Source organism: Carassius carassius, chromosome 3, assembly GCF_963082965.1.
Source record: "Carassius carassius chromosome 3, fCarCar2.1, whole genome shotgun sequence".
NCBI lineage: Eukaryota > Metazoa > Chordata > Actinopteri > Cypriniformes > Cyprinidae > Carassius > Carassius carassius.
Genome location: NC_081757.1, coordinates 34,837,901 through 34,854,134, shown reverse-complemented (window position 1 = coordinate 34,854,134; position 16,234 = coordinate 34,837,901). Strand labels below are relative to the sequence as shown.

The window sequence follows — 16,234 nt, the reverse complement described above, 5'->3', positions numbered from 1 at the left end:
GTATCTGAAAGTTTAGCGAGTAAATGTGAATGGAAAGTACTAAAACAAAGTACTGTAGGAAGTGATCATTTTCCTATTTGCAGTAAAGTTGGAGTAGATATAGAACAAAGAGTGGGGGAAAGAATGCCTAGGTGGAGGTTCAAGTCAGCGGATTGGGATAAGTATAAGGAGTTATGTGGAAGCAAAATGAAGGACATTAGTAAATGTATAGAAGATGTTGATGTTTTTAATAATGAAATATGCAAGGTTCTTCAGAGTACAGCAGTAGAAGTAATAGGTAAGAGGAAGGCAGGCAGCAGGAAGAAAGTTATGCCATGGTGGAACGAGGAGTGTAGTGAGGCAACAAAAAGGAGAAATAAAGCACTCAAGAAGGTAAGAAGGTCACTTAATTATAATGATTTAATAAGTTATAAAAGGGCACAAGCTATAGTGAGAAGAGTCATTCGGACATCTAAAAGAAATTATTGGAGGGAATTTTGTAATAGAATAGGGGAAGACATTGAAATAAGTGAGTTATGGAATATGATACGAAAGATGGGAGGGATACAAAGAGGTTACAACATACCTGTATTAGAATATAATAATAGACAAATTATATCTGAAAGCGGTAAAGCAGAGGTATTTGCAGAAACATTCGTTAAAATTCATAGTAATTCGAATTTATCAGAGGATGCGAGGAAAACTAGGGACCAGATACTAAGTAAATATCCTCATTTATTGGAGGAAAAGGGACTTTCAGGAAGTACAATGGATTCAGAGTTTAATTTGTACGAATTGAAAAAAGCGCTTGCAGGGGTTAAGCAAACATCTCCAGGCAGAGATGACATTTGTTATGAGATGGTAAAACATTTATCAGAGACAGCATTAGAGACAATTTTGAGGCTTTTTAATAAGGTTTGGGAGTTAGGAAAGTTACCAAATGACTGGAAGCATGGTGTCATAGTGCCAATTCCAAAACCAGGCAAAGATCATACACAGCCAAATAATTATAGACCTATAGCTTTAACGTCTAATCTATGCAAAATAATGGAGCGTATGGTCATGAGTAGATTAGTATATGTCATTGAAAGGGATAATATTTTATCACCTTATCAAAGTGGATTTAGGAAAGGACGTAATACAATGGACTCAGTACTGTGCCTGGAATCTGAAATAAGAAAGGCTCAGGTAAATAAGGAAGCTTTAGTTGGGGTATTTTTTGATGTTGAAAAAGCTTATGACATGATGTGGAAAGAGGGACTTTTAATTAAGTTAGAAAAAATGGAAATTAAAGGAAGAATGTATAACTGGATCAGGGATTTCCTGTTTAACAGAACTATACAAGTAAGAGTAAGTACTGCTTTTTCTCAGATACACACAATAGAGAATGGAACACCTCAGGGAAGCGTTAGTAGTCCAATTCTGTTTAATATTATGATTAACGACATCTTTACAAAGGTTGATAGGGGCATTGGAAGATCTTTATATGCGGATGATGGAGCACTGTGGAAAAGAGGGCGTAATGTAAAGAATGTGGAAAGATGTTTGCAGAATGCCGTTAAAATGGTAGAAAATTGGGCAAATGAATGGGGATTTCGGTTTTCAGTAGATAAAACGCAGGTAATTTGTTTTGCAAAAAGGAAAAGTAACCCTACCATTAACATCAGATTGTATGGACAAGAAGTGAAGCAAACAGCAGTTGTGAGGTTTCTGGGTATATGGATGGATTTGAAATTGAATTTTAGTATGCATATCCAGAAACTGGTTGACAAATGCAAAAAAGCATTAAATATCATGAGGTGTTTAGCAGGAGTTGATTGGGGAGCATGTCGCCAGTCTCTTAAAATAATATATTGTGCTCTAATAAGATCAGCAATAGATTATGGCAGTATGGTATATTGCACTGCATCCAAAACACAACTCGTAAAAATAGAGGCAATTCAGTCACAAGCTTTGCGAGTTTGTTGTGGAGCGTTTAGATCCTCTCCAATAACAGCAGTGCAAGTAGAGATGGGTGTAATGCCTCAAGTAATTCGTAGGCTCAAGTTAAAGATGAGGTATTTTATAAGTATAAAGGGACACTTGGACAGTCACCCAGTTAAAATGGTGTTGGAGGATTGTTGGGAATATGGACATAAAAAGTTATCAAGTTTTGGATGGAAGGCCAGTGAGGAAGCCCGGAGAATGGGATTAAGTGACTTCAATGTTGCTCCTACTGTGGCTAGGTCAGCAATTCCTCCTTGGTTTTTCCCAATGCCTTTGATTGATACTCAATTGCTTAAAGAAAAGCATAACAATACAAATGGATTAGGAAATTTTAATATACAGCAATACATTGATCAAAGTTATTATAGTGCAGTTCAAATATACACTGATGGTTCAAAAGATCCAGAATCTGGGAAAACAGCAGTAGCGGTATATATTCCACTTTTTAACATTAGAATAGCAAAAAGAATATCAGATTATCTTTCAGTATTCTCTGCAGAAATTATTGCAATATGTCTAGCGCTTCAGTGGATAGAAGAAATCCAACCAACAAGGGTAGTGATATGTACAGATTCTTTATCCGCACTAAATAGCTTGGAAAGTGGAACATCATCAGCAAGGCAAGACATGATAAATGAAGTAATGCAGAGTCTTTACAGAACAAGACAGTATGGACTTCTGGTGAATCTTGTATGGGTTCCATCGCATATGGGTGTGAAAGGAAATGAGGAGGCTGATAATCAGGCTAAACAGGCATTAAATCATTCACAAATTGACATTGAAGTGGCATTAAGTAAAACAGAAATTAAAGTGATAATAGCTAAACAAATACAGGAAATTTGGCAGAAAGAATGGAATGAAGGAAAGAAAGGTAGACATTTTTACTGCATTCAAGGAAAAGTTGGGTCAGAGAGAAGAAGATTCGGAAACCGGAAAGAGGATGTTTTAATAACAAGAATGCGTATTGGACATTGTTTATTAAATCAAAGCTTACAAAGAATTGGTAAACATGAGAATGGAAATTGTGACAAATGTGGGTTAGTTGAAAATATAGAGCATGTCCTTTTAGAATGCGAAGCTTATGAAAGAGAGCGGTCCCAGTTAAGACATGCTTTAAGAAGTGTAGGAATCAATGAGTTGACACTTCAGGTTCTCCTAGGACAAGGTGCTAAACAATCAAGAGTTTATCATGAGTTATTTATATTTTTAAAGGAAACAGGATTATTTAATAGGATTTAAAACTCCATTATGTGTAAATTTTATATGGATATATATATATAATTTTTTTTTTTTTTTTTTTTTTTTTTTTTTTTTTTTTTTTTTTTTTTTTTTTTTTTTTTTTTTTTTTTTTTTTTTTTTTTTTTTTTTTTTTTTTTTTAAAGAGTAGATCTAGTTTAAACTTCCTTTCCAAATATGCGCTTCACACTCCATATCAGTAGGTGGCGGGAATGCACCTTTTAAGTTGGTTTGCCAACCGCCATTAAATCCTAGAAGAAGAAGAAGAAGAAGAAGAAAGCCTTCCTTTCTTTTAGGACCGGAGCGAGTTCGTGTTGTGCATTTCCCGACTCACCGCTGTTCGCTTCTATTTCCACGAATAAGTCGGTCAGGAATTAGTAACCATGGTAATTTGAAGTTTAACAAATATTGTATTAACACGGAGAAGCAGCGGTTGTTGTGTCTTATGTGTCGGTGTTTAGGTGTTGAGCAGCTCGTGTAAACACGTGCCGCGCTCCATGTTTCTGAATCGCTCCGGCGTTGCGCCGAGCCATGTTTTGCAGGCTTGGGAGTTTGAGGAGTCTGCGATCAATGAAAATCATTTTATGCCAAGAGACAGCTTATGATTCTCTGTTGATAAATTATGACACAGTTAACTTGGTGTTTTATATGGTAAAATAGTGTATATGTTTGTGAGTACACATTTTATCTTCCAATTTCTTTTGGAAGTAGAACATAGACGATTCATAGCATGAGTTGCGTATTTTTGGCTTGTTTAAAATGTTTTATGTTTTACGACCTCCTCACTTCGGAGAGACTAAACATTTGACATTAAGTATGAAGATTATGTAAATGTAGTGATTTGCACTGTATTTTGTATTAATATATTTGTCATAAAATCCAATTTCAATACATGTATTCAATTCAAGTTTATTTCTATAGTGGTTTTTACGATTAAAATAATTGCAAAGCAACTTTACAGAAAAATATTTTCTACAATATTTAGTAGCTTAGTAGTGGTTATTTCTACATACGGTGGAAATGTATGGGAAAATCTAAATATATTGTGCACTGAGTATTTGATAATTACAGGTAAAAGTGTGCCCCAGACTGTTTTAAGTGAAATAATTTGATCCAGGATTTATTTAGAAATGTGTATGGGTTTGTTATGACACCCTCTGCTGATACCTTGACCTGTTTAAGTTTAGTGGGTATGTCAGCCCTCTGGGTTTTAACATGAAAGTAATTTAGGAAAAAAGTTTAAGTATCAGAATTTCATTGTTTGCACTGTTTAAGAAGTTTATTAACAGCATGTGTTTTGCAGGCATTCAAAGACACTGGTAAGGCTCCTGTTGAGGCCGAGGTGGCAATTCACCGTATCCGCATCACGCTGACCAGCCGCAATGTCAAATCTCTGGAAAAAGGTGTGTTTGCTCCCTGGTGCTCTGCTGGTATTAAATTGATGGCAGTGAGGATAATAATATATGAATGACATAAACATGAGCTATATTATACGCTATTCTGAGCCTTTCTTCACAAAACTAATTTGTGTGTCTGAATAGATCAGGCATGTTGTCATTAAACACTTTTTTTTTTCTCTCTGTCTCTCTCTCTCTAGTGTGTGCTGATTTGATCCGAGGTGCCAAAGAGAAGAGTCTGAAGGTGAAAGGACCTGTGCGTATGCCCACCAAGGTGAGTACCAGTTTTGACTTCTGTCTTGATCTTCTCATATCTAAGCAAATGGAAGTTTCAAAGGACTTCAATTAAATACTTGTATCATTAACAGACAGATGTTTGCCAAGAGATTCTCCCAGTTTAAGATGCATATCAGGCTGTCATTCTAATTAATATTATTATTTTTTTCTTATTTTCTCTCCCTATCAATAAGACTCTTCGTATCACTACTCGCAAGACGCCATGTGGTGAAGGTTCCAAGACCTGGGACAGATTCCAGATGCGGATTCACAAGCGCCTCATTGATCTACACAGTCCATCTGAGATCGTCAAGCAGATCACCAGCATCAGCATTGAGCCTGGTGTTGAGGTGGAGGTCACCATTGCAGATGCATAGTTGCTGTTGTCCCACTTAATCAGCTGTGTGTTTGCTATCAGCTCAATAAAATTGAGATTTTTGGATTTCTGTCTGGTGTGTTTTATTTATTTATTTTTTTTTCTTCTCCCAAGTAACCTCAGACTGGTTTGGTCTCCCATAAAATTAATTGCTTGTCTTATTCATGTTGCAAGAAGCCTGTATGCATTTATTTCATTGTCAGGAGCATACTGACATTTAAAAAGGACACTCGGTGCATTTCAATATTGTTTGGGTCCAACATTCTTGAATGTTGTATCTTGTGATCTGCAGAAGAAAAAAAAGTTATAAAGGTTTGCAACTTACATGAGGGTGTGTCAGAAGAATGAGTACTCCGATATGTTAAATTGCTAACCACACACTATGGCCTTGATGTTGAATGAATTTATATATATATATATATATATACTTGTTTTGGGCAAGACTAATAAAAAAAATAAAACCCAAATTGCACCACAATGAATATACATCCTAAAAGGAACTTACAGGTGTGATAAATGTCTTTTTAGGACCTGATCATTAAGTACTGATTGGTGAGCAGCTGTGACAAATGCATTTTGGGTATATATTGTCTTGCCCGTGTTATCAAAGCATTTTTTTGGTTGTTGTTTAAAATAGTTTCAGTTGTTGCAAGTTATATCAGTTTGCTTTTGGTGTCTTGTCCAAATCTCTTACCCAAGCTAATGTCAAGTTGAAGACTTGAAAATTTGACTCCCATTGTTTTAAACACATAGCGGTTTTATTACCATTTAATCATGTCAACCGTTATTGACATGACAAATGAGGACACTGTGTTAGTGGCTATGGAGTCAACTGCTTGTGAGCCTCATCATGCAGCTCTACCTGAACTTTCTGGAGTTTCTTCCATAACATCACAGGTAAGATTGCAAGTACTAATGTTCTTTTGAACTCTTTTAATAACATGTTGTATTGTTTTATCTATGTAGTGTAGTACTTTGTAGGGTGTTTGATGTCTTTGCTATGTGCAGAGTGAGACTGCTGAAATCTCTGAAAAACAGCAACTTCGAGTTTACTTGAAGGTACGCCCTTTCAGTGAAGAGGAACTCAAAAGCAGTGAAGATCAGGTATTGTATAACTTAGTATAATGTTAATCAAGTTGTGTGTTTGCTTTAGGAAATGCTGGACTTCTGTGAACGTCATTTTTTTTTTTCAGGGTTGTGTTGTTTTGGAAGACTCTGAGACCATTGCCCTTCATGCTCCTAAAGGATCTGCCACCATGAAAAGCAGCGAGAAAGGAATTGGTCAACAGGTTTATAAATTTAGCTTTACCCAGGTACAATACCATTTTAAAAACCCAGAATTTGGACTAATCTTGATTCCACAGATAATGACCCCCCCCAAATCCCCCCCCCCCCTTTTAATTTTTTTTTATGGAATGCAGATCTTTGGACCCACCTGCACTCAGGCAGAGTTTTTTGATGGCACAATCAGTTCACAGGTGCATGACTTTGTTCATGGGAAAAATGCATTGGTGTTCAGTTATGGTGTGACCAATGCTGGAAAAACATACACCATACAAGGTGAGCTTAAAGGAATACTTCACCCGAAAATGAAAATTGTCATTAATCACTTACTCCCATGTTGTTCCAAACCCGTAAATGCTTCATTTGTCTTGGGAACACAATTTTAAGATGTTTTGGATGGAAAACCGCAGGTTTGAGATTGTCCCATAGATTGCCAAATAACACCGTCAAGGTCCAGAAAAGTATGAAAAGCTTTATCAGAATAGTCTGTCTGCCATTAGTGGTTCAACTGTAATGTTATGAAGCTAAGAAAACAAAAACAATGACCTTATTCAACTACTCCTTTTGTCAGTCTCCTCTGTGTCTCTCATTATCGCCATAGGCTACCCATGCTCTCCTGTGTCCTCTGCACCACAAGGATGCACTGTTTCTTTGTTCATTTTTATTTGAAAGAAAACCGCGCAACCTTCTGGCACAGCTGATAGAAAAGGGCATACACCACATACTGTGTAGTATTCTCATTGCTTCATAACATTACGGTTGAACCACTGATGGCAGATGTACTATTCTGACAATGCTTTTCATACTTTTCTGGAACTTGACAGTGTTATTTACTTGGCCGTCTCTGGGACAGTCTCAAGCCATCTGGTTTTCATCCAAAATATCTTAAATTGAGCTCCTAAGATGAACAAAACTTTTTTTTTTTTACGCGTTTGGAACGACAAGGGCTAAGTGATTTAATGACAATTTTTCATTTTGGGTTGGAGTAACCCTTTAATACATTCACACTGCATATGCATCTTATCTTATTTTGTTGTTGTATGTCTGTAATTGTTACATGTGAATCTGTCTGTTTTAAGGTTCTCAGAAAGATCCTGGCATTTTGCCCCGTGCTTTAGAGGTTGTATTTAAACACATTGCTGGCCGCCAGTATGAATATATGGACCTAAAGCCATATTTGAGCTCAGATGTGCAAAAATTGGACTCTGAGCAACTAAAAGTAGAGAAGAATGCCAAGGCGGCACTCTTCAGTTTGCTCAAAGAGGTAAGACTGGTCTGCACCATATGTACTGCTTCTGAAAGGCATTGTTAAATCTTGTATATCTCTTTTTAGGAGCCTGAACCCACAAAATCAAGTAGAAATAGAAGTTCAACATCCTCAGTCAGTAGTTTGTCATTTTCCAGCGTTTCGTATGACCACACAGGTAATCTGCAGTAGGATCACTAAAATGTGTGTAAGAACCCGTTTTCAGCTTTCTGCCCATGTCTTTCAGCCGACAGTGTTGATGGGACGGTTGAAGGGCAATGTCTGTACTCTGTTTGGGTGGCGTTTTATGAAATCTACAATGAGCACGTGTATGACCTGCTTCAGCTAGCCCACACCAGCAAAACTAAAAGACGTCTTGCACTGCGGGTTTGTGAGGACAGCACAGGGAGCTCTTACATTAGAGGTATAGATTCTTCACTAAAAATAGATGTTTATTTGTTTTTATTGCTTTTAGTGAAGTTAGTTGGTCTCTTTTTAGATTTAAGATGGGTTAATGTGCAGAATGCAGAGGAGGCTAGTAAGATCCTGCGTGTTGGCAATAAGAACCGCAGTGCAGCAGCAACCAAGATGAACCAGTCATCCAGCAGAAGGTAATTTATCCATATACCCATTTAAAGAGACTTGTGTATTGCGAGTATAAAGGTGCTTTTTCATGGTTTTTAAATTTAAATGTTCCCTCTTGGCGGTATGACCTGCCGAACTGAGATGCTGAATCCTTTGCTATCTTTAAGAATCTGCTTAAAACACATCCCTGCCATCTTTATTTTACCCTCTAGCTCTCTCTATTCTGACTCTATTGTGTAAAAAAAAAAAAAAAACCTTGCCCCTTTTAGACTTGCACTCTATTCATTTACTAACTGCTTGTTTTCTTAAAGTCTTGACACTAGCTTGCTCTGTTCTTTTTATTTTATTTTTTTAATCCTTGCTATGTGTACTGTTAAACTGAGACTTGTTAAAGTGATTGCTTCCATTGTCCTCATTTATAAGTTGCTTTGGAAGAAAGTGTCTGGTAAATGTAGTACAGTACATACTTTGCAGTTTAGTGCAGCCTATACATTTGAAGCAAGTGAAGAACACTTTGGTCTGTTTGCAGTCATAGCATCTTCACCATCAAACTGATACGCATGGAAGGAGACGTTGTTCAGGGACTGTCCGAGTAAGTGAAATGCATATATGTTTTGAATTGTGTTATTTTGAAAGTGTAACATCTCCTCTTTTCTTGCATAAGTCTCTCACTTTGTGACTTAGCCGGCTCTGAAAGGTGTAACAAAACCAAAACATTTGGAGAGCGACTGAAAGAAGCCGGTAATATAAACAACTCATTACTGATTCTAGGCAAGTGTATTGCAGCACTCCGGAATAACCAAGGTTGCAGGTACATTCAAATACTAACTAGATGGTTAAGAGTGTCTGGTTTATGTGCGGTTTTCAAAACTGTTGTTTTCTTCTCTAGGATGAAGATGAGTTACGTCCCATTTCGAGAAAGCAAATTGACAAGGCTCTTTCAAGGAATGTTTTGTGGGCGTGGCAGGGCTTCCATGATTGTGAATATTAATCAGTGTGCCTCAACTTATGATGAGACCCTACATGTGATGAAGTTCTCTGCTGTTGCCAGACAGGTTTGTGAGGGTTTTGTGTTTTTAACATGAGCTTTTGCAATTGGCTGAATCATCATAAGGTTACAAATGAGAGATTCTATAGTCATGGTTTTGATGTTTGCATAATTCATATGACTACACTGCTCACTCAAGTGTGCCATCTGAGGTCTGTGTATATATTAGGTGTTACAGGTTATACCTCAAAGATCTCTTGAGTCTCTGGCACCACGACTCGTAGGTCTGGATGGGAAGCCATTGCTGAAAAATGGAATTATTGATGACCATGCTGTGGATGACTACTTGTCAGAGGAAGAGCTGCTGGATGGAGATGAGGCAGATATGTCAATATTGCCTCAAGAGGTGATTCTTTGCTTTTCTTGAATGCGTGCATTAGCTGTGACACTGCTTCACTACAGTAACTGAAGTTGCTCAGTGCTCAAATAAGACTAACACTTTTACAGAAGCCTTTGCAATGTGTTCACTCACTTGGCTATTTTAATAATTCTGTAGGAGTTGGTGAGCTTGGTGGAAAGCTTGCGTGTAAAGCTGTTGGCGGAGCGCAGGAAAAATCTGCTGCAGGAAATTCAGATACGAAAGGAGATGGGAGATGCAATGTTGCAACAGATCATGGAGGCAGAGGAGCTGCACAGGTATGTTCTTGTGAATGCAGAAGCAACAGAAAGGCAAATCATAGTAACATGGACTTGTGAGGGTTTTTTTTTTTTTTTTCCTCAAAGTCGTCAGATGGTGGACCTAAAGGAGAGTTATGAAGAGAAGATGGACAGCACATTTGACATGTATAAAGAGGCGTTGAAAGAGCATGCATACCAATGCGCTCTGGAGAGACTAGAAGAAGATTACATCCCTGTAGAGGAATACAATGAGGAGCAAGAGCGAGTCAAGGTATAGACACAATTGTTCAAATATAATTAACCCCCAACTATATAGTGTAACGGCACTGGGTGTGATACATTTGCCTGTATATTAACTATATCTAGGTATGAGAATATAATAGGCCAGCACTCTAGCGTTGTAACTGTACAAAATGTCAACCTTGTTGCCTTTAGTGCTTTCCCCACCTTTGACGAGTTATGGCTTTTCATGTTTTTTACTGTTATACACTTGGGGGTGCTATTGCACATCTTCTGAATGAGTGCAAAACCTTCTGAACAGGATGGAGAAAAAAGTGATCTCATGTAAATGGATACATATTAAAAATTAATGCGATCCGCAATAGGCAGCATACAAATGAAAACCACATGACGTTACAGAGGAATTGTTGATCCAGGAAGTGTTAGTCTGTGCAAGCTTTGGGGGTGTTGATGGAAGAGATTTTACTGGATTTGTGCTTTTATTATACTAAATATTAGGTAGATGTAGTTTTTGACTAGGCTTTTTTTTTTAATGCTGGCAGGGGAAAGAGTTAATTGATTAACATACTATCCATAAAACACGTGATTTGTGCTGGTCATTAATATAGGAGCTAGAAAAGCTTGTTCGAGAGTTGGAGGAGAAATGCCAGCATTGTGGTCCTCCTCCACTCCTGCAGGACAACTCCATGCAAACAAATCCAGTGCCTGCCACAGAAGAATCAGGTATTCTCTATTTGGTGTGTGAATGGACCTGTCTCTCTGCGAGTTGTGGTGAAAATCTATATCATTTGTTTTATCTTCGGGTTTTTTTTTTTTTTTTACTGGAAAATGTAAATGCAGCTGTGTGTGGTGAGGATTTAGTTTTTGTTAGATTTGTACAGTCATCTCTATCCATCCTTTGCAGAAAGGTTCAAAATGCTGTACAAGGAAAAGTGTGCAGTGGAGAAACTGTGTGTTGAGAAACAAGAGGTACATGGAAAACGGAAAGTTTCTGTAGCAGTTTCATGATTTTATTGTTCTGAGGGTTTTTGAGTTAATTGTCTTTCGAGCAGCGGATCAGTGAGTTGAATGAGACTCTGCAGGAAGCTGGGGAGAGCTACATGGAAAAACTTGCAGAGGTCCAAAACCTACAAAACAGACTCTCAAATCAAGTAAGAACAAACTTTGATGAAACCTACTGTATGGCCATGTGCTCATTATCAAAGCTTTCTATTTGTTTACAGGAGCAAAAAATGGAGTGTTTACAAAGTGATGTCATGGCCAAAGAGAAGGAGATAATCCATTTGCGGCAGGAAATTGCAAAGCTGTCTAATGATTCTGTAGGACAGTCTCTTCCAAGATGTGGTTTGCTGGTCAACATTAAAGAATCAATGACGCCACAATCTACAGGAAGTCTATGTCGCACCATTAAAAAGTCTGTAAGGGCAACAACATCTCTAAGAAAAAAGCCGAGCTGATTACACTGAAGCTCTACTGTAGCACTATTTGTTAAATGTTTTTATCTTTGTAATAAAAGTCTTTTTAAACTTTTGAGTTCTATCAATGACTGACTTAACATGCTGATACAATATTTACTGCCCAAAGGATCTCAGAAACCAATTAATTGTCTTTATAAAGGAGTCATGGTATGAGAAATCATGTTTGAGACGTTGATGCATTGGAGGGGTTTGTACCACGAAAATTTCCTGCATGTTTCATTAAAATCTCATTTTTATTTTAACCAAGCTCCTGACACTGCTTAATTGGACATTGTGAAATTGCTGACATTAAAAAGGCAAATACATTTGCATATGAAGATCCTTCTCCAATTTTCCCATTTTGTAAACCGGTATTATTGGCTTAGTCCCTAATTTTAAACCTCACTTGTATCTAATTTGGATTAAGTTTACTTTTAATTTTATAAATGGCTCAGTCTTTAACTTAAAAAAAAATTCCTGTTGCTCTAAAAGAGTTTGCAATTGTGGCTGATGTAGACACGTGTTAAAATTTCATGCTTTTACTTTCCCATCCTTTTCTCTCAGTGGATCTTTGTAATAAAACTTTCCAGGAGAAAGAAAGTGCAGTAAAATGCAATTTGGGTACTTTTTTTTTTTTTTTTTTTTTTTAATACTTGAAATCCTAAATTGTTCTTTACTAAAAATAATCTTAGGAACAGTGAAGTGTACTCCGCTGTGCTGTTTTGGAACGCCATGAATGTGATCCAAAATGTGCTTTGAAAATGTTTCATATACCTTTAAGTATACTCCTCATACACAAAATACACTTATTTTAATTTAACACATGTATTCATAGATTTATTTTTAGAGTTTAATTTCAAGTTTATTGTAATTGTCAACACTCACTTTGTTTGAGTGGGTGCTTATTTACATTTTGCATATTTAACTGGGTGCTTATTTACTGACCTTTAACCAGTCCAATAAGGTCAAATAAACCTCAATTGCAATCTTTTTAACTCTAATTGTATTTCCCCGATTTCTGTAATGCAACTGTATATAGACTAGATGCACTACAACATATTCTTAATGAGTTTGTATGTCAGTCTTTTTCTTCAGTGACAATGATGCTGAATTGTAAGCCTGTCATATTCAATTGTAGATCTAATCAGAGCACAGTATACTCTCTAAAAGTTACTGTCAGCTAGCACCCCATTCTAGACACCTTATATTAATATCCTTCTTGTATTTGTCAAATATCTTTTGAATATGGATGCCAATTGTCAATTTTGAATCCATCCACAATCTTAACACACCTGCTCCAACAACTGATTATAAATCTTTAATTTAACTTTAGGTCTTTTTCGCTTTCTTAAAAAAACGTATTACTAGCCTCTTGGAATTCATTTCTACATAACTTACATATCTTTCTCCTCTCTCTCTCTATATATAATACAATAAAAATAAAAATCACTCATGCGTGTGTCATTCCAGCTTACAAATTATTATTTTTTTATATATAAATTTGTAAACTACACTCACCGTGTTGTCACTGTCATGTGACCTACCAGCATTGTGTTGCTTTACTGTCATTCACAAAAACTCTCATGGGGCCTCATGGGATAGTAAAATGTCCACCACATTCACACTTTAGAATCTCTCCCACAAGTAGTGGGTAATCCAGGTACTTTTTTACCAACCCATTTATGAGTATTGTGAATTTGGTCATATTAGTTTTATAACTTTCTTTTTTTGACCTGCTACATAATAGGGAAGTATGCAATTTTAGATACTTATTTTATTGGATTGCATCCAGGAGGGCTGCATCACTGTCTTGCGCTACAGCACCACACTGGTCAAACTATGTTATTGCAGGACCTTACTTGTCTATTTTTGACTATGTTAATAATGTTGATTAATCATTTCAGCCCCAGCAGATGTTGAAATATGGGCTACAAATTGAAATGTCCCACTTCTGACCTCAATGCATCAATCATACCACAACATGGCACCATGACTCACCAAAAAACATTTTATGTTCTGGAAAGTCTTATGATCTAGTTGGGCTGTGATTTTATGCCCTTCACTTGCTAACTTCTGTACGTCATTGATTACACTGCACAAGTGCCCATTACTGGCAGAACCCTTGCTATGGGCTAAATTGGAACCACCTACGCCCTTGATTACTGGAGTTAATTTACTATTTATTTATTTTTCCCCTTAAAAATTTGTTTGATGCAGCATTCTCTCTCTCTCTCTCTCTCTATATATATATATATAGGTATGCTTGGGCTGTATTAAATCTTAAACAAATAATTAATATATTTTAGAGTTGTTCGGGGTGGGCGTAAATGAAATGAAATGTGCTATAACATCACAATCATGTTGCAATATGGGTCTGTCCATATGAACTATCCTTGTCCACTTTACTAAGTAGAACACACTTCAGAGTGAACTTGGAGCATATTGGATTGATATATTACATATATGACATGCTGTCTTAATATTACTACAGTTTGTTCTGTGTTGCATTTCTGTATTTTTTTTTGTTTGTTTTGTTTTTGGCACAGCTAGGCTCTACCCTCAAACTATGTCATTGCGGTTTGCAAACACAAAAATGGTCTTAAAATTTCATGAGTAAAAGAACAGTGAATGTGTCAGTGACGATAGCCTTGTATACGCTTTGGGCAGTGTGCCAACATACAGCACTGTCGCACTCGGGGCATCCCGAGTTCGAATCTTGATTTGAAAATTCCCAAAATATAGATCTTAATAAAAAAGTGAATGCTAATGAATGTGTTTATCTTCAAAGATGTTGCTAGAAATGGTGCTCCCAGGGGTGGAGTGGCCCCTTTGGTTCACTGTCAACATCACTTTATATGACTTTCTCTTTGATGATGAATCAGCAGAACGGCTGTACATCTTACGGCCGTCGGCCTGCTGATTCATCATCAAAGAGAAAGTGTCACATAAAGTGACGTTGACAGTCAACCAAAGGGGCGCTAATGCAATCTAACAGTGGGTAGTACAATTCAACAACGAAAAATGCTACTGTAAAGTTATGGTTTATTAATGTCTACACCTACCACAACCCTAATCTTACCCTTACAGTACTGCAAATACAGTAATTATGTGTTATATTCGCGGTTGTAGCTAGGGATACAGCTACAGGAAACCAACAATAGCCTAAATATTATTTTCTACCAATTAGATGCGTTTTTATTAAAGTCTACACCTACCCCAACCCTAAACCTACCCTTACAGTAATGTAGATACATTAAATATCGTTGTTTAGCATGAGAAAAAGGACGCGATATTGATGTGCGCATGCGCAGTTAACCCTGGTAGGAAAATCTGACGGGTAGGAAAAAATGTCAGGACACCGGCCCGCAATGTCTTTTAGTATGGCACGATGGATCGTTTTAGACTAGAATGATCAATTTAAAAATATTTGGCACAGGTAGGCTCTTAATCATAAACAGCATTATGATCTTAATGCTATTTCCAACCAGGAGAGATCGCTCCAGCCTCTCCCCGTATTAATTTCAGTGTAGACATGCACACTGCACTACATAAACATTCACTTACATTAGCAAATTATAAATGAAAAACGGAGCATGAAAACAGCATTTTCCGGTCAGGATGGTAAACAGATTATCTTTTTCCAAGATCAATGGGATACTTGTATGTTTAGAGTTTTTGGGAATATGTTATTTAAATCGTTATCACAACACTATGCACTAGGGCTGTCAAAATAGCTGAAAAAGGCAATTTAAATTTTGTACTTAAATATTTTCAAAATTTGAAATTTTTTCGAATTCAAAATGCATAATTTCAGTAAGGGTGAAGAAAGCTATTGGCTTCTCTCCTGAGGCCACAAGAGGGTGCATCGAGCAAAATATTTCTAATGCACGTTTATTCAAACCATAAGAAAACATTACTGTGAAAAAAAAAACATAATATTTAAAATAATGTTTATAGACCAATTATAATTAATTAAGTTGCTTTTAAAAAGTTATTAAATGTTTTTAAAAAGTTGAACTTGCATTAATTTTACATGGCTTTCTAAACATGCGACTCTCTTGTGTGAGACGTGAGTCCAACGGTGTCCCTCTAGAAAATGTGTGAAATATGCATTCTGTGTTTCAGTTTTGATGTAAACAAGATCTTTTTCACATTGATGTTCTCTTTTTTTCTATGGGTTTCAACCGAATATACGCTAACATAATTCTTATAATGCAATGACACTTACATTCATCACATCTCGTGTGCCACTGATAAGGGTCAAGTATACTATTTTTGAGACCACGCGGACGGTGCACGTACACAAGGTGAATTTTGAGAAAGAAGTATCCAAAAACTTAAAAATGCTGCCTTCGGAGAATGCATTCCAAGGTAGGAAGGCATCAAGGCACATCCAAAATCAATGTTAGCTTCACTTCCTGTCTCCTGAGATACCTTCATCTTGCCGATTTTTGAAGGCAGCATAGATGTATCCTTTGCTGCCTTTGATATCCCACAATCCTGTGC

The 16,234-nt window shown here is 36.8% G+C and overlaps 2 protein-coding genes and 1 non-coding gene across 3 annotated transcripts; all 3 read left to right on the top strand.

Moving 5' to 3' along the window:
- Positions 1–3,467: 3,467 nt before the first annotated feature.
- rps20 (ribosomal protein S20) lies at positions 3,468–5,316 on the top strand. The gene is made up of 4 exons (XM_059523451.1): positions 3,468–3,587; positions 4,505–4,604; positions 4,799–4,872; positions 5,069–5,316. The coding sequence occupies exons 1-4, from the start codon at positions 3,585–3,587 to the stop codon at positions 5,249–5,251; spliced, it is 360 nt and encodes a 119-aa protein (XP_059379434.1). The 5' UTR covers positions 3,468–3,584; the 3' UTR covers positions 5,252–5,316.
- LOC132128898 (small nucleolar RNA U54) lies at positions 4,644–4,712 on the top strand. Its single transcript, XR_009428408.1, has one exon. It is a non-coding gene; the product is annotated as a small nucleolar RNA U54 (small nucleolar RNA).
- A 533-nt stretch (positions 5,317–5,849) lies between the features above and the next one.
- On the top strand, positions 5,850–11,801 carry zgc:56231 (uncharacterized protein LOC406257 homolog). Its single transcript, XM_059536370.1, has 18 exons — positions 5,850–6,147; positions 6,259–6,354; positions 6,444–6,563; positions 6,672–6,810; positions 7,614–7,798; positions 7,868–7,958; positions 8,028–8,204; positions 8,280–8,391; positions 8,895–8,957; positions 9,030–9,176; positions 9,255–9,420; positions 9,583–9,759; positions 9,910–10,049; positions 10,137–10,302; positions 10,880–10,994; positions 11,176–11,240; positions 11,324–11,422; positions 11,495–11,801. The coding sequence occupies exons 1-18, from the start codon at positions 6,025–6,027 to the stop codon at positions 11,726–11,728; spliced, it is 2,415 nt and encodes an 804-aa protein (XP_059392353.1). The 5' UTR covers positions 5,850–6,024; the 3' UTR covers positions 11,729–11,801.
- Positions 11,802–16,234: the final 4,433 nt, after the last annotated feature.

Coding starts and splice junctions, on each gene's coding strand:
- rps20 (XM_059523451.1), top strand. Junction 4,605..4,798: donor TGTCAAATCTCTGGAAAAAG/GTGTGTTTGCTC, acceptor CTCTCTCTCTAG/TGTGTGCTGATTTGATCCGA. Junction 4,873..5,068: donor CTGTGCGTATGCCCACCAAG/GTGAGTACCAGT, acceptor CCTATCAATAAG/ACTCTTCGTATCACTACTCG.
- zgc:56231 (XM_059536370.1), top strand. CDS start 6,025: ATGTCAACCGTTATTGACATGACAAATGAGGACACTGTGTTAGTGGCT. Junction 7,959..8,027: donor CGTTTCGTATGACCACACAG/GTAATCTGCAGT, acceptor CATGTCTTTCAG/CCGACAGTGTTGATGGGACG. Junction 10,995..11,175: donor GCCTGCCACAGAAGAATCAG/GTATTCTCTATT, acceptor CATCCTTTGCAG/AAAGGTTCAAAATGCTGTAC.